Raw genomic sequence first — 27,312 nt, forward strand, 5'->3', positions numbered from 1 at the left:
CATTTTATACCCTCATAGTTCTCTTACTTTTGTACCTGACTATGCAGAATGGGCTTTGCTCATTGTTGAAGGTCCTATGGTGACCTATAGTCATTAATTTCTGTGTCATTTTGGTCTCTTGTGGACAGTTGTCTCATTGGCATTCCCCCAATCATACCACATCTTCTTTTTTATAATTTATTTCAGGTTATCTAGCTGTATCCACGAAATATCATTGCCTGATATATTTTGGTTTGGTTTGTGATTTTTGCCTTAGATTCAGATTGGGCAGTTCAAAATCTTGCTTAATTGGCCTCGTACATAAAAATTATATTTTTACGAAAAATGTATTCTTCAAAAAAAAAATTGAATTGAATTAGACTGTAAGTTTCATTTTAGAAATTGTTTTACATTTGTCATTTTGGAGTTGTCTGATTGGCAATCATACCACATCTTCTTTTTTATGTAATTAAGATGTTATTATGATGATCATCATGTTTGAGCAGTTTAGATTCACATTTTATGTATTTATTGTTCAACACTTGTTTGTTTCCAATTATGAATGTCCTTGTTTTTTATAGCATCATTTGTATGCATGTAAAGTGTCTTTTCCAATTGTTAATCAAGTTGTAAAAAAAACTTCATTGACTTGTGCCCATAAATGAAAATCCCGATTTTAGAGTTTTATGAAGCACATATTTTAATTACACATCATTTACATAGGGTTTTTTTTCTAAGGAAAATGAAATCGATTTTTTTTTATTACAAATTACCTCATTGACTTGAAATAGGTTAAGTACTATAGGAAAACAGATATATACACAACGGACATGTAAATAACACTATTAAAGTTGTTAATGGTACTCTTCTTTGATAGTTTCTGTTTGAATTCATTCACATCTTTTTCAGCCACAGGAAATGTTAGAGCTTGACATGTGGTATTTAGACACACCAATTGACATTTAAAATTTATGAAATTAGAGTTGCAGTCATGTAATTTAACCATATTTATTGATATTGGTTCATTCTATCATTGATTTTGAAAAAGTTGATCACATTGTCAGGAAAAGTGTGTTTTTTTTCTAGCCACCATCACCATGATTTAGAGCTTTAAACATGTATAAGCACTTTGCCTATTGTTCAAAACTGTATGCTGACCTTTTGGTTTTTGAGTTGTGATTTTGATGGTTGTCTCATTTACATATATATACAATATCTCCTTTTCCTCACATGGAGGGTTTATGACAAAAATTACCATTTTAATTATTCCATTGAAAATCAAAGTACTGAAGTATTGAACATTGGATGACCTCAAGTTCTGGTAGATGTCACAAGCAAAAATCAAACTGATAATGCCTTAAGGTGGTACCCAACACTTTCACTAAAATTAATTTGACTCGTTTAATTTTCATAAAATTTTGTCAAAGGATTTACTTTGACCTATTGAGAACAAATTTTAAATTTTAAAAAAAATGAACCATTTTATCAGAAAAATTATACTGGTTATATAGCAGTTTGACAAACACTAATTTTGATCATTGAGAAGCTTATTATTCCCTTAAGAACACAACATAATTCAAACGTTAAGCAGATTTTACAGAGTTATCTCCCTGTAGTGTTAGGTACCACCTTAATGTTCATTTCATTAGTTTTTCTTACTTTTGTCGAAAGTATCTTCATTATTTTTTTTTTTTAATTCAGACCATGTCACCAACTCTTTATTTATTACAAGGAGGAGCTAAAAGCCAGGTGAATGATACATACTTGTGTTGAAACAGCTTACGTGGTAGCTTCTGATCAGATGCTAGAAAGTAATATGTTACTTAAGTTAAGCCTTACAAAGCCTTAATGCCTCAACTGAAGCACATTTGGATGACGTGCACAAAAGGTTTATTTTTGAAAATAATGCATCAGGTCATCACAATGACCGGCCAATTAGTCTGCAAATTTTTTTAATTAAAATCCATTTTTTTGAAACAATAATGGGAAGCTGTGAATTATACACAATTTAGTTAAAAAAACATGTGTTGGTGTATACAAAACACAAAAACTGATAAAAAGTAATTCAATTAAAGATAGGTGTGTCCAATAACTGGGAGTTTTCAGGGGAAGAATTTAAGCTATTTTGTGTACTGGCCAGCTGGACCAGTGAACCGTAAATCTACTGGTCCTAAATAATGACATTCATTCGACTAACACTAATATAAATAATAACATCCCTGTACTGTGGAATTTGTTTGCAGGTATTTTTTTGTTGTTAATAAACTGAGATTGTGTTGCAATCAGTGATTTTTATCAACAACTTCTACTGGTCTATCAGACTACCATCTAACAAAATCTACTGGTCTCGGACTGCCAAACTATTGCTAATTTCAGCCCCTCGTTTTATTTGGTCATAAAACTTATATTGATAAGGTGCACAACTAATAAGAATGTAAGAATTATATGAAATTTGTATCTATCATAATTTATATACATTGTAGTCAGTGAATTTTCCACAAAGTAAAGAATAAACATTCGATCATACAGATAAATTGCTAACATGAGTCAGGTCAAATATTTTGCAATGTCTTAGAGGATATTCTGAACTTTATGCAACCTCAATTATAGAAAACATTGGCACGGAATAATGATATTGAGGTTAATGATAATGTCCCTCTCTTCGTTCATATATAATTCTATTAACTGTTGTCTTTTCTTACTAATTGTCATCATGGTTTTCATTATGAACCATTTTGTAATATTAATTTGTACATTAGTGCCTTTACTGCTACCACATAACAACTGCTATATATATTAATTGTATAAGTACCTTTGTATACAACCATGAAAATATTGGCCATTGTATCAATGTTATATAGATTTAGATACAGGCTTGTTGTCTGTTTTCAGATTTATCCATTCTGTGTCCTTTCCTTCAATTCCCATTCATTCTAAATTGATCCACTTGATATTTGAATAGACCTAGCATTTGTACTTTAAAACTAATGTCCACTCTGTTGACTTAGCTTTTATGGAATATCTTAAGAGTTTCTCTGCTTCCAAAGTTGTGAAATTGGGTACTTTAGGATTTAAGTAGGAATCTTTTTATGATTATCCTCAAGGGAAAATTGTCTTTAACCATGATACCAATAAGTTCATGAAATCTACTTGACTTTAGAGTACATTAAATTTCTGTAGCCAACAGAGGGGGAGGGGTGTTTATATGTACCCCCCTCACTTTTCTGAAAGCATGTCAAGATTCAGATTGAAATTTGACATTTAATTTCACATCCTCAAGACCCTTAATAACCCCCATAATAGGCAACTTGGCTTGTTATAAAATTAAAACTTTGGATATTACACTGGTTCATATAAAAAAAGAAGTCTGTATTTTTATGTAGAAAAAAATCTTATGATCATATTTTGTTTTATTTGCGTAATTCTCTGTTCTGAGTTCATCTTATTTTGTTTTATTTGCGTAATGGTCTGTTCATCAAATTTTGAAGACCCTCCCTTACATGGCAATATACTTTATAATGTTGATAACAATAAAAGTCCGATTTATATACAGCAGATGAGCAACTTTCCTGTTTTTCTTATAATTTCACTATTGAGAAGACTTTTCATTAATACTGGCATTGTTCCATTGTATGCTTTAAAAGATCTATCATCATTGTAACAAATGTTTAACAGTTTGTTGACGTTTTCTGTAAACAAATATTGGTTTTTGAATATGACTTTCAGGCTTGATGGAGGTAACATACAAACAATTCAATCTGTCATGTTATTTTTTTGAGATGTTAACCAAGCATATAAGAGAAAAAAAGAAAGACTTTTTTTCGTGAAAGAAAATTTAAGAATTTTGACAGATTGGTTTGTAGACACTTTAGTATGGATTAATTCTTTAAAACTGAAAATAACTCAGATTTTTTAATGAATTGAAATACTTCTTTTTGAAATAAGTTTCCTTGGTTTTAATTCATAAAGCTGCTAAAATTACAAATGAAAAACTAAATTGTTTAACTTAAATTATGCAGTCTACGTTTTATGCATGGTTTTTTTTCTCAAATTATTTATGAAATTTTGATTGCTTGTAAAACTTTAACTACATTTGATTATTGAAATAATGATATATATAATTTAATATGTGACTGTTATTCTTCCATACAAACAATCAATTAAAAACTTTATGACATCTATAAATGTAACAATTGCATAGAAAAATGCATTTTTTTCAATTTATATTTATATTTCTTGAAACACAAAAAAAAAATTGTTTAAAATTACTTAAGTAACATGTTGTAGCAGCTCATATTTCTGTATTATTGATGTGTTGTGATAAAACATTATATAATAGTGTTCTATAGATAAAAGTCATGTGCAACCTGTTGTACTAATGTTGATTTTCTTATTGTGTAATTTCTGGTTGTCGCAACCTTTGCTCTTCACAGAAAATGAGGTTTAAGGGTGGTAGAATTAGTATTTTGCTCTCCTAGAGGCATTTTTCAGGGCGCCCGTCCTCTTCTTTTCTGGGGAAAAGTTGGTTGATTATATAGGAAATCACTGAAGCATGACTGGAGCTGCCAGACCCCCTCTTCGGCAGTCAGTGAGCCCCCAACTATGAAAATTACTTGATCTGCCACTGCTCCTTACACACATTCTACAAATGTCTTTAATCAGTCTGCACCAAAAACTTTTTTAACTACTAGTCCAAAGACCAATATTCCGACATTTTTCTTAATGACCTTCCAAACAAAGTTTGGCAAAAACTTACAAGTTCGAATAAATTTGTCTAGTCTGGGGCATCGGACTAGTGGCTAACTGTGCAGACTGCTTTAACACACATCTTTTCCTGCTGACAATTAATTATTGTTATTTTTTTTATGTTTTATACAGTTGGCTTTACTTTAAAAAAAATCAAACATATATAATTATTATATAATTTTCTGTTGTTTTAAAATTTGGTAAATAACAAACCTATTGTATATATATATTTTATAAGTAAATAAAAATTCAGTATTTGCTTCCAAAAATCAATTAAATGGTAGTTCATGTAATTTAATTCACTATGTATTGAATTAATCCTACAAATTATTTATGCATGGTCTGTTGTTTGATGTGCACTTAAATTTGGATTTTTACAGATTATTGAGATTGAAAACATAATATCATTTATTTATAAATGTCAAATTGTTTGAAACTGCCACAATATTTCAGCAGATATTAGCCCTGTTAATGTAGATGTAACACAAATCATAAACGCTGTTGAACAAGATTATTTTAATAACATTTCAAATCGATGTGATATTTCCTCATTTTAGATTTTAGAGATGATGGTGATTTTAGATAGCTTAAAACTGATAGGACGACACATGGCTTATTTTAATGCATTTCAATTATTTAATTTGAGAACAGAAAAATGGATGAGATAACATTTCTTTAACTGGTTAGATATAATTTGAATTCAGTTTGAGCATTTTGAACTGTCAGATGCATAACTGCTGAAATCAACTTTTCATAGAAACTTTTGCCTAAACTTGGGTCACAATTTAGTAAATTTAAGTTTTGGCAAAACTGCTTTCAAATGTTGCATAGCATTTTTTTTAAATTGATCTATGTCTGATTAGAAATTAGGAAAAGTACAAGTTTTAAGTTCTTTCATACTTAAAGTGTTGTTTACAACACTAGAATGATATCCTGAACCAGTCTTCAAAATGAACTTTGAAATCTACAGGTCTAGAACTCAATCTTTTGGAAAATTTTAGTTAGACACTCATTGTGTTGCCCTGTAGAGGTGGTATTTTTAGGCCTGAGAGCAATTTTACAAGCCTAAGACTTCCACAGGGCCAGTGGTTCAGTGTAAAGACTGCTGAACTTGGGGGTAGTTCTGTATAATGTAAGAGTTCTTTGCTAGTGAATTAATGTGAATTAAAGGTCCAAAAGAGGCAATAACACTTTTATCGAATTAAAAGGATTGACAATGCCCTGAATAAAAAGAAAACCAAACAATCAAGAGACAAACAATAGAATACAAAACACAACCTGGAAAACTCATATCTGTGTTACATTAACCCCCCGACAAAAATGGGCATAATCTCATGTGGTTCTGGGTAGGCAGATCCTGCTCCACATGTGGACTGTCCTGGGTAGGCAGATCCTGCTCCACATGTGGACTGTCCTGTTGCTCATGGGTAGGCAAATCCTGCTCAACATGTGGACTGTCCTGGGTAGGCAGATCCTGCTCCACATATGGGCTGTCCTGGGTAGGCAGATCCTGCTCCACATGTGGACTGTCCTGGGTAGGCAAATCCTGCTCCACATGTTGACTGTCCTGGGTAGGCAGATCCTGCTCCACATATGGACTGTCCTGTTGCTCATGGGTAGGCAGATCCTGCTCCACATGTGGACTGTCCTTGGTAGGCAGATCCTGCTCCACATGTGGACTGTCTTGGGTAGGCAGATCCTGCTCCACACGTGGACTGTCCTGTTGCTCATGGGTAGGCAGATCCTGCTCCACACGTGGACTGTCCTGTTGCTCATGGGTAGGCAGATCCTGCTCCACATGTGAACTGTCCTGTTGCTCATGGGTAGGCAGATCCTGCTCCACATGTGGACTGTCCTGTTGCTCATGGATAGGCAGATCCTGCTCCACATGTGAACTGTCCTGTTGCTCATGGGTAGGCAGATCCTGCTCCACATGTGGACTGTCCTGTTGCTCATGGGTAGGCAGATCCTGCTCTACATGTGGACTGTCCTGGGTAGGCAGATCCTGCTCCACATGTGGGCTGTCCTGGGTAGGCAGATCCTGCTCCACATGTGGGCTGTCCTGGGTAGGCAGATCCTGCTCCACATGTGGACTGTCCTTGGTAGGCAGATCCTGCTCCACATGTGGTCCTGGGAAGGCAGATCCTGCTCCACATGTGGACTTCCTGTTGCTCATGGTAGTACAAACCTGGTAAGAAGTCTTAAATTCGGTTGGTCAAATTTGAGTTATGGCAGTCAGGAGTGCTTGGTTATAATTTCTGTAATCCTGATATGAAGATGCATGACTATCAGTAGTATGAAGTTTGTTTCAGTGAAGAACTTTAGTGTTTCGTAATTCAATCTAAAATTCATCATGTTTTTTTTGCTCCAAAAAGTTTGATTTTTTGCTAAAACATTTTATAATCAATGACAAAAACATATAATGTCACCACAAATGCACTTTAAATTTTTTTTGCTTTTTTTTTAAATTAAATCCACAAAATGTCAAAAATAAATTATAGCTACATAATAAATAAACATTAACTTTTTTTTAACATTTTCCCATAAAATCACTTATTGTAACAAGTGGAATACACAGAAGTATAAAATAAATATAACATGTACTTATGTCTGGTGAAGATTAGGGTAAATGTGGTAATTATGATTCAGGAAATTATATACAATAAATACATGTATATTGTATGATTTCCCTTGTGTCACAGATGTGACATGCTTTTTAATGCTAATGAATGTATAGATGGCTTTAAAATGTCTGGTGGAAAACAGCTCAAATTGAAAGGTAAAACGTTAATTTTATTGTTGCTGTGGATTGGGTTATAATTACTGATTTATATGTGTGTAACCACACTTGTTTACAAACATATTGTAGACATGTGCGTAGTCAAATTGTCAAGTGGGATGGGAGAGTAATATTAATTACTACTGTAGATAAACTAGTTCCTGTTCAGATTTTGCAGAAATGTTTTGTCGCTTTTCTATGCTAATAATATTGGAACCCCCCCCCTATTTTCATGTAGAGATATGGTCTTCTACATATCAATTTCATGGTTTCCTGTATTATTTTGGTATTAAAACACTATATACGGTAGATTAATTTCAAATCAACTGATTGAGATTTCTTTACCACACTCTTTAAACAAGAGAGACTTTGCTGACTTATTGTATGCATGGTCTAAGTTAAGGTTTTGTTTAAGTCATCATTTGGTGTCTGTCTATTTACTTGGAAAGGAAAATACTTGCTAAAATAGTACCGGTAGTTAGTTTTTTACTCTACACCTAGACCTTAAAGATATTTTATTATAAACAATTCTAATTCCATACATTTATTTCTCTAACTTATCAATTTTACAATTAGAGCTTTTTACAAATACTAGTACAAAAACTGTACAATAAAAGCAGTATTTGCCATACAGTATTTTTCATATCCAGACTACTCTACATGTTTTGAAACATGGGTGTCATCAACAAAACTGCAATACCCAGTCTACCTTTTCAGGTATGAGCTTACCAAGCGAAGCTTTATTAATTTACCATTGAAAGACATGTAATAATAGAATTTTTTTTTATCTTTTCAGTTATGAGGCTGACTAAGCCTGGCCTGATGGCCTTCCACCCTTTGATTAGTGACAACAGGGACTTGCCTGGTCAGCTGTTCTCTAAACTGAATGATACAGATATAGCCAAACCAATTGGTCTTCCATACTTTGGTCTTGATGACCTTCTAACCTTGCCGCAAAACTTTGGGTAAGTACTTTGAACTCTCCTAAGCCCTGTACATGATTTTGTTCAACGTATACTAATTTTCAATCTAGAACTTCCATGTGTAACTTGGATTGGTTTAGGGATTACAGTTACAACTAATTTGCCGTAATCCGTAATCTTATGTATGTGGATTAATATTAAGAAAGGAAACTCCAATAAGTTATCCTGTATAAAGTGGTTGTCATTGTTGCTGTATACTGTGGATTCATTTATTTTCGTGGATACCAATTTTCGTGGATTGCTGAAAACTTATCTTTTCGTGGATATTTGATTTCCTTGTTCTGCCAAAGTCTGCACACATCCTAATACAAAATTTGTTATTCGTTGAACATTTAAATTTGTGGTTCACCTGTACTCACGGAAACCACGAAAATTGGTATCCAACGAATAATAATGAATTCACAGTAGTATATTTGTTTTTCATTATTTGTTTTTATTTTAAATATAAAAAAGAAGATGTGGTATGATTGCCAATGAGACAACTATCCACAAAAGACCAAAATGACACAAACATTAAAGGGAAAATTCACGATTTTTTACTTATGGTTTAAATATGTTCATTATGACATAATATATATATTCACAAAGTTTTATCGCTATATGTGCAGTAATAAAGGAGAAATTCAATATTTATTGAAAAAATATTAACTACTTCCTGTAGGTCGTGACGATTTCTCCTGGTTTTTGCATGCCGGGATTTAAAAAGCAATCATTAAAAGTCTTGGTTTTTAATCATATTTCAACGTAATCGTAAGCGCGCCGATGACTTATGCTTTATCTAATAACCATCCGATAATGAGAAGATAAAACGCACATACGTTCAATTGTACATATTCATGAGATAAATTTTCTATGTTAAACGTATATATTCGAATTATTTTTGTAGACAACACAAAAAGTTATAAATTGATTTTTAATTAATGTATTTTCGGACTGATAAGGTGAACAAAGTAAAGTACAATAATCTGTAAAGACAATATGTTGGTGTACTCTTATTGATCTTTTACTATCTCTGCTATGACTTGGTTGATACGATATGTGTATTCACGGTTCTGTAGCAATACTCGTAGATGGCTTGTTGAAAGGTAAATTGTTATTTGCACTTCGGTATTTAATCACGCCTCTCGGGCACACCTTGCCAGGTGTGACTGTCTATTCGGATCAGTGAATTATTAGACAAGGGGAGCATCCAATACACATATTTAAAATATATATTCAAGTTGGTGACAAATAAAAATTGATCGCCGTGGAATTATTTAATTATGTTTGGTGCTATTATTTATTTGAATTCAAATAAGTTAATTTACTAAGAAATACACAATTTTTGGTTAAAGACGGGAAACTTAATTCATATGTCCGATTGAAATGATTTACACCTTTTGTCCTTGATTGATGTCTAATAAAAAGGAGAACTTAGAAATTATAAATAGCTTTACCAAAGTATTTTTATTTGTCTTTATTAGGCAAATAAATGAATGAGAACACTTAGATTTAGACTTTTTAAAAGCCACGTACAAATTAATAACTGGAACTCACTGAAGATAACTCTACCGAAGCGGAATATAATATGACGAATAAAGAAAAAATACTTTTGTACTTGAGAAGTCTTAAAACATTGACAGCAAATTTAAGGTCTTCTTGGAATGGAATCGAAAAATTACGAATAGATATTCTTTATCAAGTGTGAAAAACGTCAACCAAATTTAATCATAATCGGGGACGTCCTTATTAAAGTAGTCTTCGTCTCACAACGTATAATACTTTTAAACTAACTATTTGACCAAAGATGTTTAAAAACAAAAGACAACGAATTTAATGTCATCTTTCCCTATTTTTGAATGTAATTATAAGTCTGTTCAACTGGCAAGAATACCCCTAAAGCGGACAAATATCTGACAAGCAGTTTATTCTTTAAATTTGCTGTCATTGAATATCAAGAAAGAAAATAAATCCCGAAAATGATTTGACACTTTAATACTCAATAGCTTTCCTAGAAAATATTCACATCCCTCGGGGATTATTAGTGTACGTCCAGTTGCATATGTCGGAACAGTTGTGGTGATGACGAATTTCTTTCTTTATTCGAGAACAATCTAATTGATATATAAATCTGTGATTTAACTATGTTCATAACTTCGATGAACCAAAGCAAGTTATAGATCGACCTGTATTTAAATCGAATTGGTCCTCTTCTTCTTCTTCTTCTTTTGGTATACAATAGTCTATCGAATTGGATGATTACATACTGTTGGTATACGTGGACTAGTCTATTTACAAAACTTTTACCCCAATTTGCACAAAATGTATGTTTCTTTCTTATGTTCAATGTATACATGTATATATTTTAAATTGCGCTGTAGTTCCGTAACTTTCTATCCGGGCGTATAAACGAATCGTCGACAAGTGCGCACATTTTTTTAATCAACATTTCTGGAATGATCCAACTATGTCCTTTACTATTGACAACGAGTAAATATTACATTGTCCCAGGGACATATAATACAATTATATGTCTCTGATTTTCCCCAAATTAACCCTTGGAAAAAATACGTATATTTGTATATCTGCAATTTTTTTTTTTTTTCTTTTGGTATCATTTTTTTTTTTTTATAAATAATATTCTTTACACCAGAAATTTTATTTATAAACAAGCGTATGAGTTAAGTAATGACTAGTATATTATATCACTTTCGGACACGCAAGACAGAGATGTATATTATACATGCACCTGACAGTTCAAAATGGAAAGGTTATAAGTTATCGGCCGTGTACACTGATCAATACCTACAGAAATGAAACGATGCATGAACTTGAAGACCCGACAGGAAATCGCTTGAATACCTGGTCGTGTCACCTTACACCCCTCACAATACCTTTGGGAGTAATACCTTAAGCCATGATCAGTGGAGCGAAGATCCTAATTTATTTGAATAAAGTATATTACTTTAAAGAATTATGAACGAATTAGATTTTCGAAAACAATTTTCACGGAACTCTTATTTATGATTTGAACTTTGACTTTTTAACTAATTCCAATATTAACAGTTTAAAAATAACAGACTATATGGTTATTAAAAATATAAGAACATTTTCCGAATCAAGTTAGTTAGTCAGATAAAACAACCGTACGATTGACAAGATATCGACACGTAATTACGACAACATCGGTTACTGTAGTTTTGTTTCTTTATGGTTTATAGACATATCGTGATTTTTATTTGGACAAGATAACAAAATGGCGGAACGCAAAGAACTGATACTCAAAATTTAAAATCGATGGTGATCTCTTATCTAGCGGAATAAAACTTTAATATTTATAAATTTGAGCATTTTTATACAGAATGGACATAATATGAATTTTTGATTTTTTTGCGAAGTTTCCCTTTAACAATTATAGGTCACCATAAGGCCTTCAACAATGAGCAAAGCCCATACCACATATAGTCAGCTATAAAAGGCCCCAATAAGACAATGTAAAACAATTCAAGCGAGAAAACTAACGGCCTTATTAATGTAAAAAAATGAACGAAAAACAAATATGTAACACATAAACAAAAGACAACCACTGAATTACAGGCTAAGCTTATTATAATTTGCTATGCCATTTAGGTTTTGCTCTTTGTTGAAGGCCATATGATGACCTGTAGTTGGTAACTTCTACAGTATTTGGTCTTTGGTTGAGAGTCGTCTCATTGCCAATTAACCTCATTTTCTTATGTTTATAAAATCGAGGATTGGACATAATGGTTATAGGAATAATGTGTTAAGTTCAATTCAAAATGGCAAATAAGGATTCTTCAAAAAAAATCAGAGAGAATATTGGAGTACCCTTTCAAACCAGCTCTTTAATATTGATTCATTGTCATAAAGCCATATAAATTAGTGTGCAAAACTACAAATGCATTTTGTAAATTTTACAGCTTGAAATTAGATGAAGGTCACACAATCCGTTTAATGCAGTTTATTGGCTACATTTATTAAGTTTAGAAGATAAGTTCCAACATCCCGAAACCCTGCCAGCTGAGACCCAAAATTATTTGATTTTATTGAAAAAAATATTTTTCGCTCAATGATATAAAAGACCTCTGACACATTAATTTTGTGACTACATATAACTCCTGAACCTCCTGTTTTATGTTTTGTATTATCTTGTCTGAATTGTAACACCGAAATAAATCAAAATCTACATTTAAATTGCAAATTTAGTGAAAATTGGAACAAATAAGGGAATAAAAGATATTTTAAAGATATCACGGGACAGTCAGCTTCGAAAATTTATAGAAGGGCTAAACTTATTACTCACATTTGGTGGGAAAGTGGGGAATACAACTTTCATTGAACACAGTCATCGCTGAAACCAAAACTTGACGATTAGAAAGTAGGTTATAATCTATATGATATAGAAATAAGAAGAAATGGTATTATTGTAAATGATGCAACTTAATATCAGAGTTCAGAGATATATTTAAACAACTTAAGTCACAGTGCATCACTCACCAAATGCAAAACCCATACTGTATAGTCATCTACAAAAAGTCCCTATATGACAAGATGAGAGAAATTGAGAAGGCTGTCAGCATAATTAAAAGAAAAAAGAAACTCAGGGTAGTACATTCAAATGCAGGAAAAGTACATATGAACCCTTATAAAAATGAATTGGAAATTTAAAATAAGCTTGAGTGTATCAGTACAAAGTTATTTGAACTTACTAGTCTAAGGTCACTGTGAATCTATTGCTAGTTAAACAATGTCACAGCTTTCTATTTTTTTGCATATTGTCTATTTAAATGGTATAAATTGATTTTTATTGCATATATTAATATTCGAGTGTATTTATTAATTTTTTGTGTATATTTTAGGAACATTTTCCTTGGAGAGACATTTTCTAGTTATATTAGTGTGCACAACGACAGTATGCATACATGTAAAGAAATAGTACTAAAAGTAGGTTTACTTTACTGTATGACCATTTAATTTAAGTGACATAACCTTAGAGAGTCCCCTTTAAGCAGAAAGGAAGAATAAAGAAATATAATAGCTTATTACATTGGTTGCAATGAATTACATTGATTTCCCAGTTGAATAAAAACCGATAATTTCACATGTGAAATAAACGTGGTTATTTCACTCTCTGACGTCATACAACAATAGGCGTTGTCAAGACTTCGATAACGTCGAAACAAAACATGCGTAGGAAAAACATATAGTTCCTTACATTTTCTACAGTAATTTCAGAAAAAAAAAGCAATTTGACAATGTAATAAGAAGTATAACTAATCGCCGTATTTGAATATAAAAAATAAGACAACTTGTGACCGAACGCCGCTTTGGATTAAACTCGTGCTTGCGCACTCGTTTAATCCATGCGTCGTTCGGTCACGCGTTGTCTTATTTTCTGATATTCAAATACGGCGATTAGTTATACTATAAATAAAGACGTTTAAAAGATATGCAAGAATCTAACTGAACACCAAGAATCACTTTGGTTTCAGAATGAGAGGTCAAAGTGCACCTCTCCTGGAGGAATTTATTACTCTCCTTTAAAAAGATACTCTGCCTATGCATCAGTTTGACAAAGGAACATGATAGGATATTATGTACTTATGTAAGTCAGATGCTGATGTCTAGATATGTTGTTTTGATTCTAAAACCTTATAAAAAAGAAGATGTGGTATGATTGCCAATGAGACAACTATCCACAAAAGACCAAAATGGCACAAACATTAACAACTATAGGTCACCGTACAGCCTTCAACAAATAGCAAAGCCCATACCGCATAGTTAGCTATAAAAGGCCCCGATAAGACATTGTAAAACAATTCAAACGAGAAAACTAACAGCCTTATTTTAAAAAAAAAATGAACAAAAAACAAATATGTAACACTCAAACAAACGACAACCACTGAATTACAGTTGGCCTATGAGTCACATCGCACTTGCCTAGATGTCAGAGTCAGGGCAGAATAAAACCACTCGCAGTAAAAAAAAGTTATAGGGGAAAGATTGAAGTGGACATACATGGAATTTTAATATTCTGAGTATAGTTAAAAATGAAAAGAACTCTTTATAGATTGAGTGGTGCCCTGGCATTCTCTAGTTCTACCTACATCAAGAATGCTCAAACCCCAAAAAGTAGAAGCCAATGATTTATGAATACTTGAAAAATGTATAGATTGCTAAAGGTGCATTTAGTTGTTGTCCATCCATTCATTCAAATAATGTTTCCAGAAAAATGAAATTAAACCATAATGATTGAGTTTGGATGGTGTCTAGTTGCTTTAAATGTTATCTATAAAAATTGTGCATGACCGCTTAATTGGTATCCAACATTGACCACCATCAACTGTATGTTAAATTGACTCAAAGATAACACATATTAGAAGTACCTTTCTGTCATATAAAGAACCAAATTGATAATCTCTGACAGTATTTATCTACGAACCTAATAATTACATGATAATAGCTAAGATATGTATTTGATGGTCTACATTATCAGGTGAACACAGTTGGAGTACAATTATTACACCATTTTTTTGTCATCAAGAGATAATGCACTGGGTTTGGCGCTGTTTTTTTGGTTCGCCTGCAAAGAATTTTTTTTAATGATGGAATATAAATTCATCTGTCAGAAGTGCAATCGTTGGTGTTTAGATGATAAAAGGGATGTTTCCCCCATATTGTCTTATCATTATCCTTGCATCAACTCCCACAACCTCGACATAATGTTACGCTTGTAGTAATTACCCTACAAAGCATCTACCATTGTTTTACTATCATTCCTAGTGTAACTATTTCATAATCCATCCAGAAACCTAAAAACTGATATTTTCAAGGACTTCTATACTGCTGTGATGAGAATTGAATGTTGTCAGAATGACATTTAACAGGCATACACAATTTATGATATCTTGAAAAATGGGTTTTTAAAATATTTTTACTATGGTGTTATGATCTTTTTTTCACAGGTGATACATCTTTTGTTTTGGGTAATTTGAAAGTTTTGTGTCCTTGAAGGGGTCTAATGTAAATTGGCAACACACAACAAATTATGCTTTATTCCAAAATAATGATGTTTACCTCCCACACTTATTTTCTAACATGCTGCTTTGCTATTCATACCAGTCTTTATGTACTATTTGGAATTTGATGTTTCTCTTTTTATACCCCCTGCTTTAAAAAAAGTGGGGTAAACCGTTTTACCTCTGTCTGTCTGTCCATCCATCCATCTGTCCTTCCGTCTGTCAGTATGACTAATCGTCCCATGAATATTTTTCATCATATCTTTAACATCTACATCAAAAGGATTTCTGAAATTTTGGTTACAGGGTTTATATTAGTCAGCTATACTGTGTATACAGTTTCAGGTTCATCCCTCAACAACTTACTGTTCTCTCAAATTTTCCTCAACCAAATTTTATGATACTTAAAACGACCATTGCTTATTACCACAAAGCACAGATCAAGTTTGAATTTATGTGGCGTCACTCGTTCTAGAGTTATAGATATAGGAAGATGTGGTGTGAGTGCCAATGAGACAACTCTCCATCCAAATAACAATTTAAAAATTAAACCATTATAGGTTAAAGTACGGCCTTCAACACGGAGCCTTGGCTCACACCGAACAACAAGCTATAAAGGGCCCCAAAATTACTAGTGTAAAACCATTCAAACGGGAAAACCAACGGTCTAATCTATATAAACAAAACGAGAAACACGTATATATTACATAAACAAACGACAACTACTGTACATCAGATTCCTGACTTTATGCCCCTTTACTAATAGAAAAATTACTTCAGTTTTCCACAACCAAATGTTATGAATCTTGTTCACAATGCTTTTTACCACAAAATTTGAATTTTGCTGGCGTCAAATTTATCATTCCAGAGTCATACCCCTTTGAAAATAGATAAATTGCTGAATTTTCTTTTTTTCTGTTCTCTCAATTTAGTTTACTTAAGTAAATGTGATGAAACTTATACACAATGCTTATTACAATAGAACTCCAATCATGTAATATTTTGGATAGTGTCACTTTTACTGTTCTAGAATAATGTCTCCTTATAAAGTTAATATGCAAATAGGGGCATCATCTGTATCCCATGGACACCATCTTGCTGAAACATTAATTGTCTTATTATAAAATAGTTTCCAATTCAATCCATAAGCTGATACAGTCAAATCTTCTGTCTTGTCAGTTTTTTTGGATTTAACCTTTGTATGCCCCACCTAAGAAAGTAGAGGGGCATTATGGTTTTTGGTCTGTGGGTCCTTTTTTTGACCGTTTATCCGTTGTATGTCTGTTTGTCCGTCTGTCAAGCTTCAGGTTAAAGTTTTTGTTCAAGGTAGTTTTTGATGAATTTGAAGACCAACCAACTTGAAACTTAGTACATGTTCCCCATGATATAGTCTTTCTAATTTTAATGCCAAATTTGAGTTTTTATCCCAATTTCATGGTCCACTGAACATAGAAAATTATAGTGCGAGTGGGGCATCCGTGTACTATGAACACATTCTTGTTGAATTTAACTTGGAGTTCTCTGAATTAGTAAGTTATCAGAAATATTTTCCATGCCTTATTGAAAGATGGCAAAGAAACATGTCCAATTGGCAAAAAGATGGCAAGGTGATTAACTCTTGATGTTAGTTCATCCTGTGTTACTGTTTTCTAATGAACCATCATCAATATCAATGCACTTGATTTACTCTGTGTGTCTAAAATATGGTACATGACAATCTTGTCAAAATATGATTGATGAAAGTACTTTTTTACAATGAATAGCCACAAAATTAGAGAAACAGATTTGCCTAAGCAAGGATTGTTTAGTGTGGTCCAAACCATATAATATCAGCCATATGGCAATGCTATTCAATTACTGGTACGTCTTGCTCCATTTTGACCTCAGACTGAAATTTTCATTTGATAAAAGGAAGAATGCACTGAGTATGGATTTTAATTTAAAATTAACTGTTCTGTATTTAAATATTGTTTTTGAGATATTGATGGTTGTGAGTGCAAGTCAAGTTCAGTCAAACAGATTTTTTTATTTGAATATCAAAACTAGTTAGGTGATATATTAAATTATTTTGTAAACAATATCATAAAAGATTAGAATAAGCCTCCTTAAAACTTTATCAGGAAGTATGTTTCTTATCAAGAAAAGAAAATAAAGTCACCTATTTATTGAAAATTCGGTTAACGGTGAAAAAAAAGGATAAGATTGTGTTCTGCAATTAATTTTATTTTGTCTGCATTGTGCACTAAATGCACTTTTATGAGCAAACAAGGTACTACCATTGTTACATAAAGTCACATCATAGTGAGTAATAGGACATAAAGGGAACATGTGGAGATCATAAGATTTGTACATAACATATTTGTAATAAAATACAAAAGAAATTATACATTATCAGTATAATAAAACAGAAGTTACAGTTTTGTAGACATGTTTCTATTTTTTTTAGTGTTTTTTTTCTTCATTTTTTGCCATGGGGTTGTGGATGTAAAATAGGAATTGTGCTGTGGTTGACAACGATTAATCTGATACCAAATGATGTTGAACTTTTGTCTTCGACTTATGATTTTGAATATATCCCTCTTTTTTTTTTACAACATTTGAAATGAATAAAAGGAGGTATGTACATATATGGCAATGACAAGAAAATGAAAGACATTTAAAGTTCAACAAACAATTTTCAATAATAGTTATATCGCCCAAAATTATTGATGAGGACTGTGGATTCTTTATTGTTTTTTTGTTCAATACCAATTTTCTTTGTTTTTTTTTAATTTTTCATGGGTACTATAGGAACTTAACCAACAAATTAATTCTTAAAGGAATTAAAAAATTTCTATAAGCTTGTATGCAGACTTCTGCAAAACCATGAAATTAAATATCCATGAACATGTTAGTTTTCTTGAAAATAAGTACCCACGAAAATAAATGAATCTACAGTAAAACAGAGACTCTAAAAGATCTGCCATCAAGTCAATATCTCTAAATGTTAGGAAAACAACAAATTTGATAAAATTTGGCTTATGCTTGAAATTAATCGTGAATAATTATTTTTGATACATTTTTCTGTACTGCATGAAAATATCCTTAATCTCTAAACCATAGTTATCATTATTTTTTATTGATCATAAAGAAAAGAAATATTTATTTACCCTTTCTTTTTATTACAAAATCTTGCCAACATTACAAATTTAACTCAAAATCTGATGTTATAACCATTATCATGTTATGCCAGTATGTTTGATTTACATCCACTCAGTATTGTTAGAAAGGTCAGAAGTAAAGAAAAATTCTATTTTACAGGTTGACCTACAGACCAGTTCACAAAGATTGATGTTATCAGGTGCCAATTCAGACCCTGTTGGTGAATTAGGTCCAGACCACAGTATAGATGATGTCATACATCATGAAGTCAAAGAGCTTGGAACTCATATGTAAATATTGAAAGATGAATCATATTCATAGGCAATCAAAACAAATTTTGTGTTACGTTTCAAAGTTATAAGGAACAAAAAAGACCAAAATTTACACATGAATCTAATTATTGTATCAATCATTTATATAAAGCATAATACTGTGTCTGAAGATGCTTTTAATATACAACTTTTCAATTTCTCTATATAAAAGTGCCGTCATTAGTCATGGTTAAAAGTTGGGTTGTCATGGTTTACAGTTGGGTTGTCATGGTTTACAGTTGGGTTGTCATGGTTTACAGTTGGGTTGTCATAGTTAAAAGTTAGGTTGTCATGGTTTACAGTTGGGTTGTCATGGTTAACAGCTGGGTTGTCATTGTTAAAAGTTTGGTTGTCATGGTTAAAAGTTTGATTCTCATAGTTATTAACTGGTTTGTCATGGTTAAAAGCTGTTGTTTTTTTCTTGTTAAGTTCTAAACAATAAGACATTATTTCATCTGTTACATTTTTTCCTATAATTTCATGTTTAAAAAAACTGGCAATTGAAATATATATATTAGATTTAAAGATCAGTGTGATTTTTTTTTATGTTTCAGATTGGTGTGTGCTGTTAGTTACACAACAAACACTGGTGACAAAATGGCTTTCAGAAAATTCTTCAAATTCCAGGTAATCTTCAATTGAAGACAATAAATCTATATTTTCTTTGAACATAACTAAAACCTTTCTTAACACAAGATAATCAGAACAAGACAATTGTATACAAAGACATTTCAAACATTTAACTTGTATTTATGCCCCCTTTCCTTATTCTAATGACTATGAAAAAAAGAATGATCTAACCTCTCATCCTACTTAAGCTAAGATTTGCAGGAATGATACAAGTTCAGGTCTTCTTTCTTATTTCAAATCATATGACAAACATTGCTGTTAGATACCATTTTTTATTTCTATTGGCAAAGGAGTAGGTCCGGTAAGATCCATTTTTGGCCCCAAAATATTGCAGTTTTACAAAATTGTTAAACAGTAAACTTTTAGTTATTTATTTGACAGTAGAATGTTTCTGCTACATAAATATGGGCTGTTTTTGACAATGCAGTGCACATATATCGGGTACTAGCACCATTAAGTCATGCTAAATCACTGAAATCTTTGCAATTCTAGCATTTTAGTTAAATTTTAGACAGTTTTCGTGTAAAACGAAAGTGTATTCATTCGTGTTCATCCTTAATATTATAAGGTAAGTTGTATTTGATGATAATACATAACATATATAAAGGTTGAGGATGAACACGGATGCGTCCACTTACATTTTTGACAAAAAACATCTGAAAAGGGACATTTTTTGTAGATTTTTCATATTTGAGCTTTAATTGGATCGTTTTTAATGACACAATCAGTTAAAATCTTTAACTTAAACTAATAGAATCAAATAAAATAGACACTTAAGTGTTTAAAAATTGTTCAAAATCTTTCGTCAGATGAACCTGAAATTTGAGGCCAAATTTGGTCCTTACTGGACCTACTCCTTTACAAAATCTCAACTAAAACGAACATGCTGAAATGTTTTAGATATATAGGTAATTATTGATTGAAAGGCCCTCTACAAAACACTATTTTTACATGTTTAATTTGTGGCAAACATGGCACCATTGATGGCTCATAGTGTCCATCCAACTCTGTGGAAAATAGTATTAAGTCTTCTTGCTTGAAATTCCTTGACCAATTTCAACCTTCTGAAAGTTTTCTTTTCAAAAGTTGGCTTTATCTTGCAATTAAGGGTAAATGTGTGCAAATTGAACAATTCAAGATCTTAAGGTCTCCTGGTCCAATATATGCTAGACATACTTTATTTATTAAAATTTATCAAATCTACAAACAATGGCTCAGTGATCTGTGGACAGTCACATCATGCACTCAAAGAACAGATTTTTATTTTTAAAATGTATATTTGATCTATAGTAATTTTCTCAATAATTTTTCTAACTGCATTCAACATGTTTTGATTCTATATAATGCAGTCATCCCTGTTTGTAGTAAAAGTGTTGTATATATGACCTTTGATAAAAACTTTGTTCAATTTTCTTTTTAAGGTGCTGAAACCATTAGACGTAAAAACAAAGTTTTATAATGCTGAGGTAATGTGTGTGTAATATGTGTTATAACTTAACATTTAGTTTCAACAGGCTTAGATAAAAATTGACATATTAACTGATGCAAAAATTGATTTTAGGGTTAAAAATGTGTTCTTGATAGCTTTCAATGTCCTGTTTTATTCAAGCATATTAAGCAACCCCTGTTTTATGCTTGCATTTGTACAAAAATCAGATACATCATTAATAAATCTTGGTTTTCTCGTGTTTGATCAATCCCTAAGATAAACATCAGATGTTGACTCCTGTCTATGTTTAGATTTAGACAACATATATGAACAATTATAGTGTTGCTGTCAGTAGTAGCACCTAAGACTTGTGACAGAGTATTGACATGTGTCAGTTACTCTCCCTATTAGACAAGTTCATATAGGATTTATTGGCAAATAAATTTACTGGACAAATTAATGGTTGAAGTCTACACAAACAATCTGTATATGGTTTCCTGGTAATAAACTTACAATTTCATACTCCTTGCTTTCTCAGCTAGTATTGTTGACTTAGTCTGGGTATTGCAATGAGAGAATTCAAGAAATTATTAGATAACAGAATAAGCGTTAGAGCTGTAAGCTCTAATACTTTTATATCTCATAGACATACTGGTCCACCTGTCTGTGTCCTACCAATAAGCTCTCTCAGACATACAATTCTAGTCAAATTTTGAAAAAATGTATATCAGAGATTTATATCAGCAATGACAACTTTGAAAACTGTCTTGATGGTTAATTTTTTTAGAGGAAGCATGTCCCTTTGAAATATTATTAATAAAGAAAATTTGTAATCGAAGCATTCAAAGGTCTTTATTTCTAGAAATTATAGGTTTCTGTGGTCAACTTGTGCTACTTTGAAAATGATTTTGATAATAAAAAGTAAATGGAAAATTTTATTGTAAGCACTCTGATGCCTAAATTTCCTGCAGGATTATTATGAAAAAGATTTTTTTAAATTGAAAGTTTTTGTCCTTGGACAGAATAAATATGTACATCAACATTCCTGTATTATTTCTATATTAATATTTGTACACTGTAATCATTACACAACCTCTGCTTCACATAATAGGGAGAGGGGTTATAAAGTTAAATTAGGAAAGATGATGTTCCCTTCATCATACCTTTATTTATCTAGGTAGCAGATGATTATAAAACCATATCAATAAAGGTAATCTTTATAAATTGTCTGAATCTTTCCATCCACCCTCCCCCAACACACACTTAGGTAAAATCTTCCTTATGCAATACATTTTTACCATAATGTTACTATTCTTGATTGGTCTGTGCAATAACAACCAGACTGTACAGATACAGATCACAGCACATACTTTGCAGGAATTAACTGCTAGCGTGATAAAAAATTTGGCTGTTTAAAAAGTTTTCCTTCCCTTGGCCTACCGTACCTTATTTAAAGACCTAATGCAATACATCTTTCACCGTAATGTCACCATGTCTGAGGTACCAGACTGTTCAGATACCAAGCACTTCACATGCTTTGCAGGAATTAACTGCTAGTCTGATAAAAGATTAGTTTTCCTTCCCTTGGCCTACCGTACCTTAGTTAAAGACCTAATGCAATACATATTTCACCGTAATGTCACCATGTCTGAGGTACCAGACTGTTCAGATACCAAGCACTTCACATGCTTTACAGGAATTTACTGCTAGTTATATGAATAGCAAAATAATTTGGCTGAATATGTGATATCTTAAGGTCACTTATGTGGTGTTTTAAACAGAGAATCATATAAAACCAATGACCTAGACCCTTCTAGCACATAATATAGTAGAAGAGTGGTAGACATGTACTGTAGCAATGTAGCTATGACTATGAATGCAGGTAGAAGGTTCATATGTTGTTATTATACATTAGTATGTAAGAGTTGCACTGTATGTTTGATACCAGTTTAAATCAATCTCATGGGGACAAGATAATTGATTTGGGCCAGCAGGTTATATTTCTGGTGAATTTAGCACTGCAATGGTTACTGGTACTGTGAATTCAGACATTTGTTCATTCATTAGATTTTTAAAATTGTTGAGCAAGATCAAAATTGTGAGATTTATTATTGTGAAAATCAGGTAATTCTGTTTACCTACAATTAATGGTATTAAAATTTAAAACTATGCAAATGCAAAAAAAAAGTATCATTTTTCTGAAACTTATCCTATCACAATTATTTGCAATACAAACAATTCAGCAGTTAAATTTCAATTTTTATATTATCTATAGATGATTTTATTTGACCATTTGTAAGAGCTCTACAAAACAAATCAAATGAATTTTGTGTTCTTTGAGGTTGGTTTACACAGGTTTTCAAGGTATGTCAAAATGTCTATGTACACTGTTATAGCAAATATAGCAAAAAAACATACAAAATGTTACTTACATGTACAGTAAGTTTTAAATACAAAAGTTGTCTCTTGAAAAGTTTAAACTCAGAAAGGATTTTATAAAAGAATGGTCTTGCTTGAATTTTGATATTTTTAATATGATTTTCTTAGCCAATAATTTGAATGTAAATGCAGGTTTGTTTGTTTGCATGCTATAGAATTAATAATTTTTGTTTACTAATGAAGGTGTTTGTTTATTGTTTTGTGTTTTGTTTGCCAATGCAGGATTATGTCGTAAGTTTTAACAAGCAATGTCATTGTCGTGCAGTATGCTTTGGTTGATATGTCAAAAAATTATTCCATGATCAATAACTTCTATCAATTTCTAAAAGGTGGAAATTTTACAAAATGAAATTATAAAAATTATTTTATTGTGATTTATTTTTAAATTTCTCATGCCGAGATAATTAAAATTACTAAAAAATAAAATATCTAAAAGCTGTGTTATATATACTCTGGAGGGAAATCTAATATGCTAAAGCTGTGAAATATAGCTGTTTTCTTAATTTCCCAATTATTGGTTTCTAAACAAAACTCAGGAAGACAGAACTGATCGCTTCTAAGAAAGTCAACATATCAAGTCATCTGTTATATTATTTTTGGCATTCACATAAAAAAATCATATTGCTGAACAGAAATTGAATCGAAATATTGATCATCATAAATGTTGCATTTTCTTTGTTAGATATTTGTATTTTTATGTCTATGAGGATGTTATGAAAGCATGGTTATTTATATTGCATGTTAGATCCTTGAATCATCTTATATCTTCTAGTAATTTCATACATTCAGTCTACCTTAAAATTTCACCATATTAGTTATATCTTTTGATGAGTGGTTTATGCCAAATATTGAAACATTTCTTTTTGTTTATTCATGAAGCAATTTCAGATTTATTAATATGAATACACAATTCGTCAATGGTAATGAATTGTTAAACAAATATAAGTTGAAGGCCATACTTATTGGAAAAATGTCTGAAGTCCTTACATATATTTTATGTTTAGTCAGAAGTTTCCATGTGTTGTTGAGATTGAGAATTAGATCCCTATAGCTTTTGATTGGCAAAACATTCCTATTATATATTTCCAGACCACATGCGTTAAATGTAAACAAGATATCAAACAAATGATACAAGTTAACAAATATAAATGTCATTCTGCATATTTTTTTTTCGACTGTTTATTAGATACAGCTCCTGACTTGCTTGTATGACATTTGAAAGAACCTAATCATACCAACGCATCAGTATTTCACAGTCTATCAAGCGCATCAGTATTTCACAGTCTATCAAGCGTCTATCTCACATAATCCCAGCATAAGCTTCCATGTTCCCATACACAATCTTCCAATTATTACACTTTCCCAGAAAATCTGACGTCATCAACAAAACTTTAATCTTCACCATGTCTGATCTTGTGTTTTACCCCGAGTGACAGGGTAGTTCATTCATAAAATTAACCTTTTCACATGACCTTGAAAAATCACTTGACCTTGTGGTCTATGTAGCTCATCTATAGTAATTAGTAGGTTGTTAACTCTGAGGTCCTTATATCAGATAAGGATTTCCTGGAACTTCTAGTTTCCACACTAAAAAAGAAGGATCACAACCATGATAGAACAATGGGCACATTAACAGCAACAAATAATACAAAATAGGTCATGGAGGGGTCCTGATCCTGAATTCCCAGGCTTAAAAACACTCGATCCCGAAATCCGGAGCTTAAAAACACTCGATCGTGGAGTCCCGCTAAAGGTCCTTTTCCCCCCTCATAGGTGTTGATAAGGAAATTCCTTATGTACAACCTTAAGTTATTAATTACAACTTAGATTCTATTAAATTAATGTAAAGCATTACAAACTCCTCTTAAAATTTGACAGATGTTATATGCATACCTTTTGATATTTCTTACAGTTGAACACTCATTGCAAAATAAATCCTATGCATGTGCAGCATTTTTTTTGGCCCCTGCCATAGAGGAGGCTTATCACCACAAAACACAGATCAGTTTTGAATTTTGGTGCCCTTACTTATACTGTTCTATAGTTATACCCCTTACAAATTGTAAAAAAAAGCTGCATTATTAAGTATGTATCAACCAAATGTGAAACTTAAGCATAATGAATTATTACCACAAAACTCAGAAAAAAAGGTACAAATTTGGGCAGTGTCATTTTTACTGTTCTTGAGTTCTGTCCCTTTATAACATTACATGCAAATGGGGGGGGGGGGGGGGGGGCCCATGGACAGATTCACCATTTATTTACTCGATAGCTGAAGGGTTTTCAAATAGTTTGAGTAATAACTGCAATAAATTCAAGAAAATTAAAAAAACATATAGATTTTTGGGACAATTAATATCAACAGTATCTACTACACCTTGCCATTTACTTGAAGATTTAAAAACAAAATGCATAATGAATATATAGGATCTGGAAAACAATATAAGTCCACCAAAGAATGAGGCAAAAAGCCTATTACACATTATAATTTCAAGTTAATACAACATTAAAACAACAGGTCCATTAAACATTTATACAATATTATAATTATATAAAAAAGAAGATGTGGTATGATTGCAAATGAGACAACTATCCACAAAAGACCAAAATAACACAGACATTAACAACTATAGATCACTGTATGGCCTTCAATAATGAGCAAAGCCCATACCGCATAGTCAGCTATAAAAGGCCCCGGTAAGACAATGTAAAACAATTCAAACGAGAAAACTAACAGCCTTATTTATGTAAAAAAATGAATGGAAAAAAAAATTAGCTCATTAAAACAACGGGTCTATCAAACATGGCTATTTAACATTTGAACAACAGGTTCATTATAGATTAAAACAATAGGCTCCTATAATATTAAAACAATAGGCTCCTGTAATATTAAAACAAAAAGTTCCTAACATTTAACCATAGGTTTGGTAAATATTGAAACTAACAGGTTCATAATATTACAGATTGATTTAACAGTTTTAACAAATTCATTAAATATATACAGCAAAGTCATTAAACATTAAAACAACAGGTTCTTTAAACATAAAATTAAATGATTTATTAAAACATTTTACAGCAGCATTTTTGTTTTTTTTCAAACACAATAATTCATTGAACATGAAAACCTCTAGTTGTTTAAATATTAAAACCAACAAAAGTTTTGCTAGATATGTTAGTTTTAGGGTCTTTTCAAATGTACATTTATTATTTTGGTTTTTGATTTTGTTTCTTTTTTATGGTAACCTTGTAAATTGTTAAAAGAAAAAATAGTCGAAAGTAATCTTCAATAATTTAAGGATCGCTGGAAACTGAAAGAAGGGTTTTAAACTCCATACCATTTTTTGCTCATATTATTTGATATGATCAGAAACAAGAACATCAATATAAAAAATCTGTTCTACAATTTGCTTTCCCTATTTCTCCTCTGTGATTTATTATTATGCTCTAACCAAAATACCCAGAAGCATGTTGATATGATTAAGCCATTACATAGGAATACTTATATATTGTTTATTGACACATATGTGACCTGATGTTGGGTGATGGGTATATTGCATGTCTGTATCTATATTTATGTATGTTGTATATAGCACTATAGACCATCTGGGATTTATAATCTCAGTTGACATAAATTCTTAACTGTTGTTATCTGAAAACTTGACTGAGTGACACAGGTTGGCTTTAGTCTAGACCAAACGATTGTTCTATCAAAATTTTGTTTATTAGATAGTATTTATTCCTTAATTATTGTTCTTTTAGTGATATACATCTTGGCTGTCATATTTTACAAAATATGTCTGTAGTTTTAAGTATTATTGACAATTTTTAACAGTCCTTCAGCAATGTTATATCCTCA

At 31.7% G+C, this 27,312-nt stretch overlaps 1 protein-coding gene across 3 annotated transcripts in view; it reads left to right on the forward strand.

The window, feature by feature from the left end:
• LOC134700442 (trafficking protein particle complex subunit 13-like) overlaps nucleotides 1-27,312 on the forward strand; it is a 73,645-nt gene that overhangs the window by 35,821 nt on the left and 10,512 nt on the right. Inside the window, exons 1-7 of one of the 3 annotated variants that reach the window (XM_063561832.1) lie at nucleotides 7,358-7,504; nucleotides 8,301-8,469; nucleotides 13,347-13,431; nucleotides 18,807-18,937; nucleotides 19,513-19,585; nucleotides 21,010-21,054; nucleotides 22,195-22,227. In XM_063561832.1, the coding sequence (XP_063417902.1) occupies nucleotides 7,435-7,504; nucleotides 8,301-8,469; nucleotides 13,347-13,431; nucleotides 18,807-18,937; nucleotides 19,513-19,585; nucleotides 21,010-21,054; nucleotides 22,195-22,227 (606 nt within the window). In that variant the 5' untranslated portion in view covers nucleotides 7,358-7,434. Of the gene's footprint in view, nucleotides 1-7,357; nucleotides 7,505-8,300; nucleotides 8,470-13,346; nucleotides 13,432-18,806; nucleotides 18,938-19,512; nucleotides 19,586-21,009; nucleotides 21,055-22,194; nucleotides 22,228-27,312 lie in introns of those variants that run through there. The other 2 variants (XM_063561833.1, XM_063561834.1) reach the window with 2 other exon arrangements.

Source organism: Mytilus trossulus, unplaced genomic scaffold (assembly GCF_036588685.1).
Source record: "Mytilus trossulus isolate FHL-02 unplaced genomic scaffold, PNRI_Mtr1.1.1.hap1 h1tg000138l__unscaffolded, whole genome shotgun sequence".
Lineage (NCBI taxonomy): Eukaryota > Metazoa > Mollusca > Bivalvia > Mytilida > Mytilidae > Mytilus > Mytilus trossulus.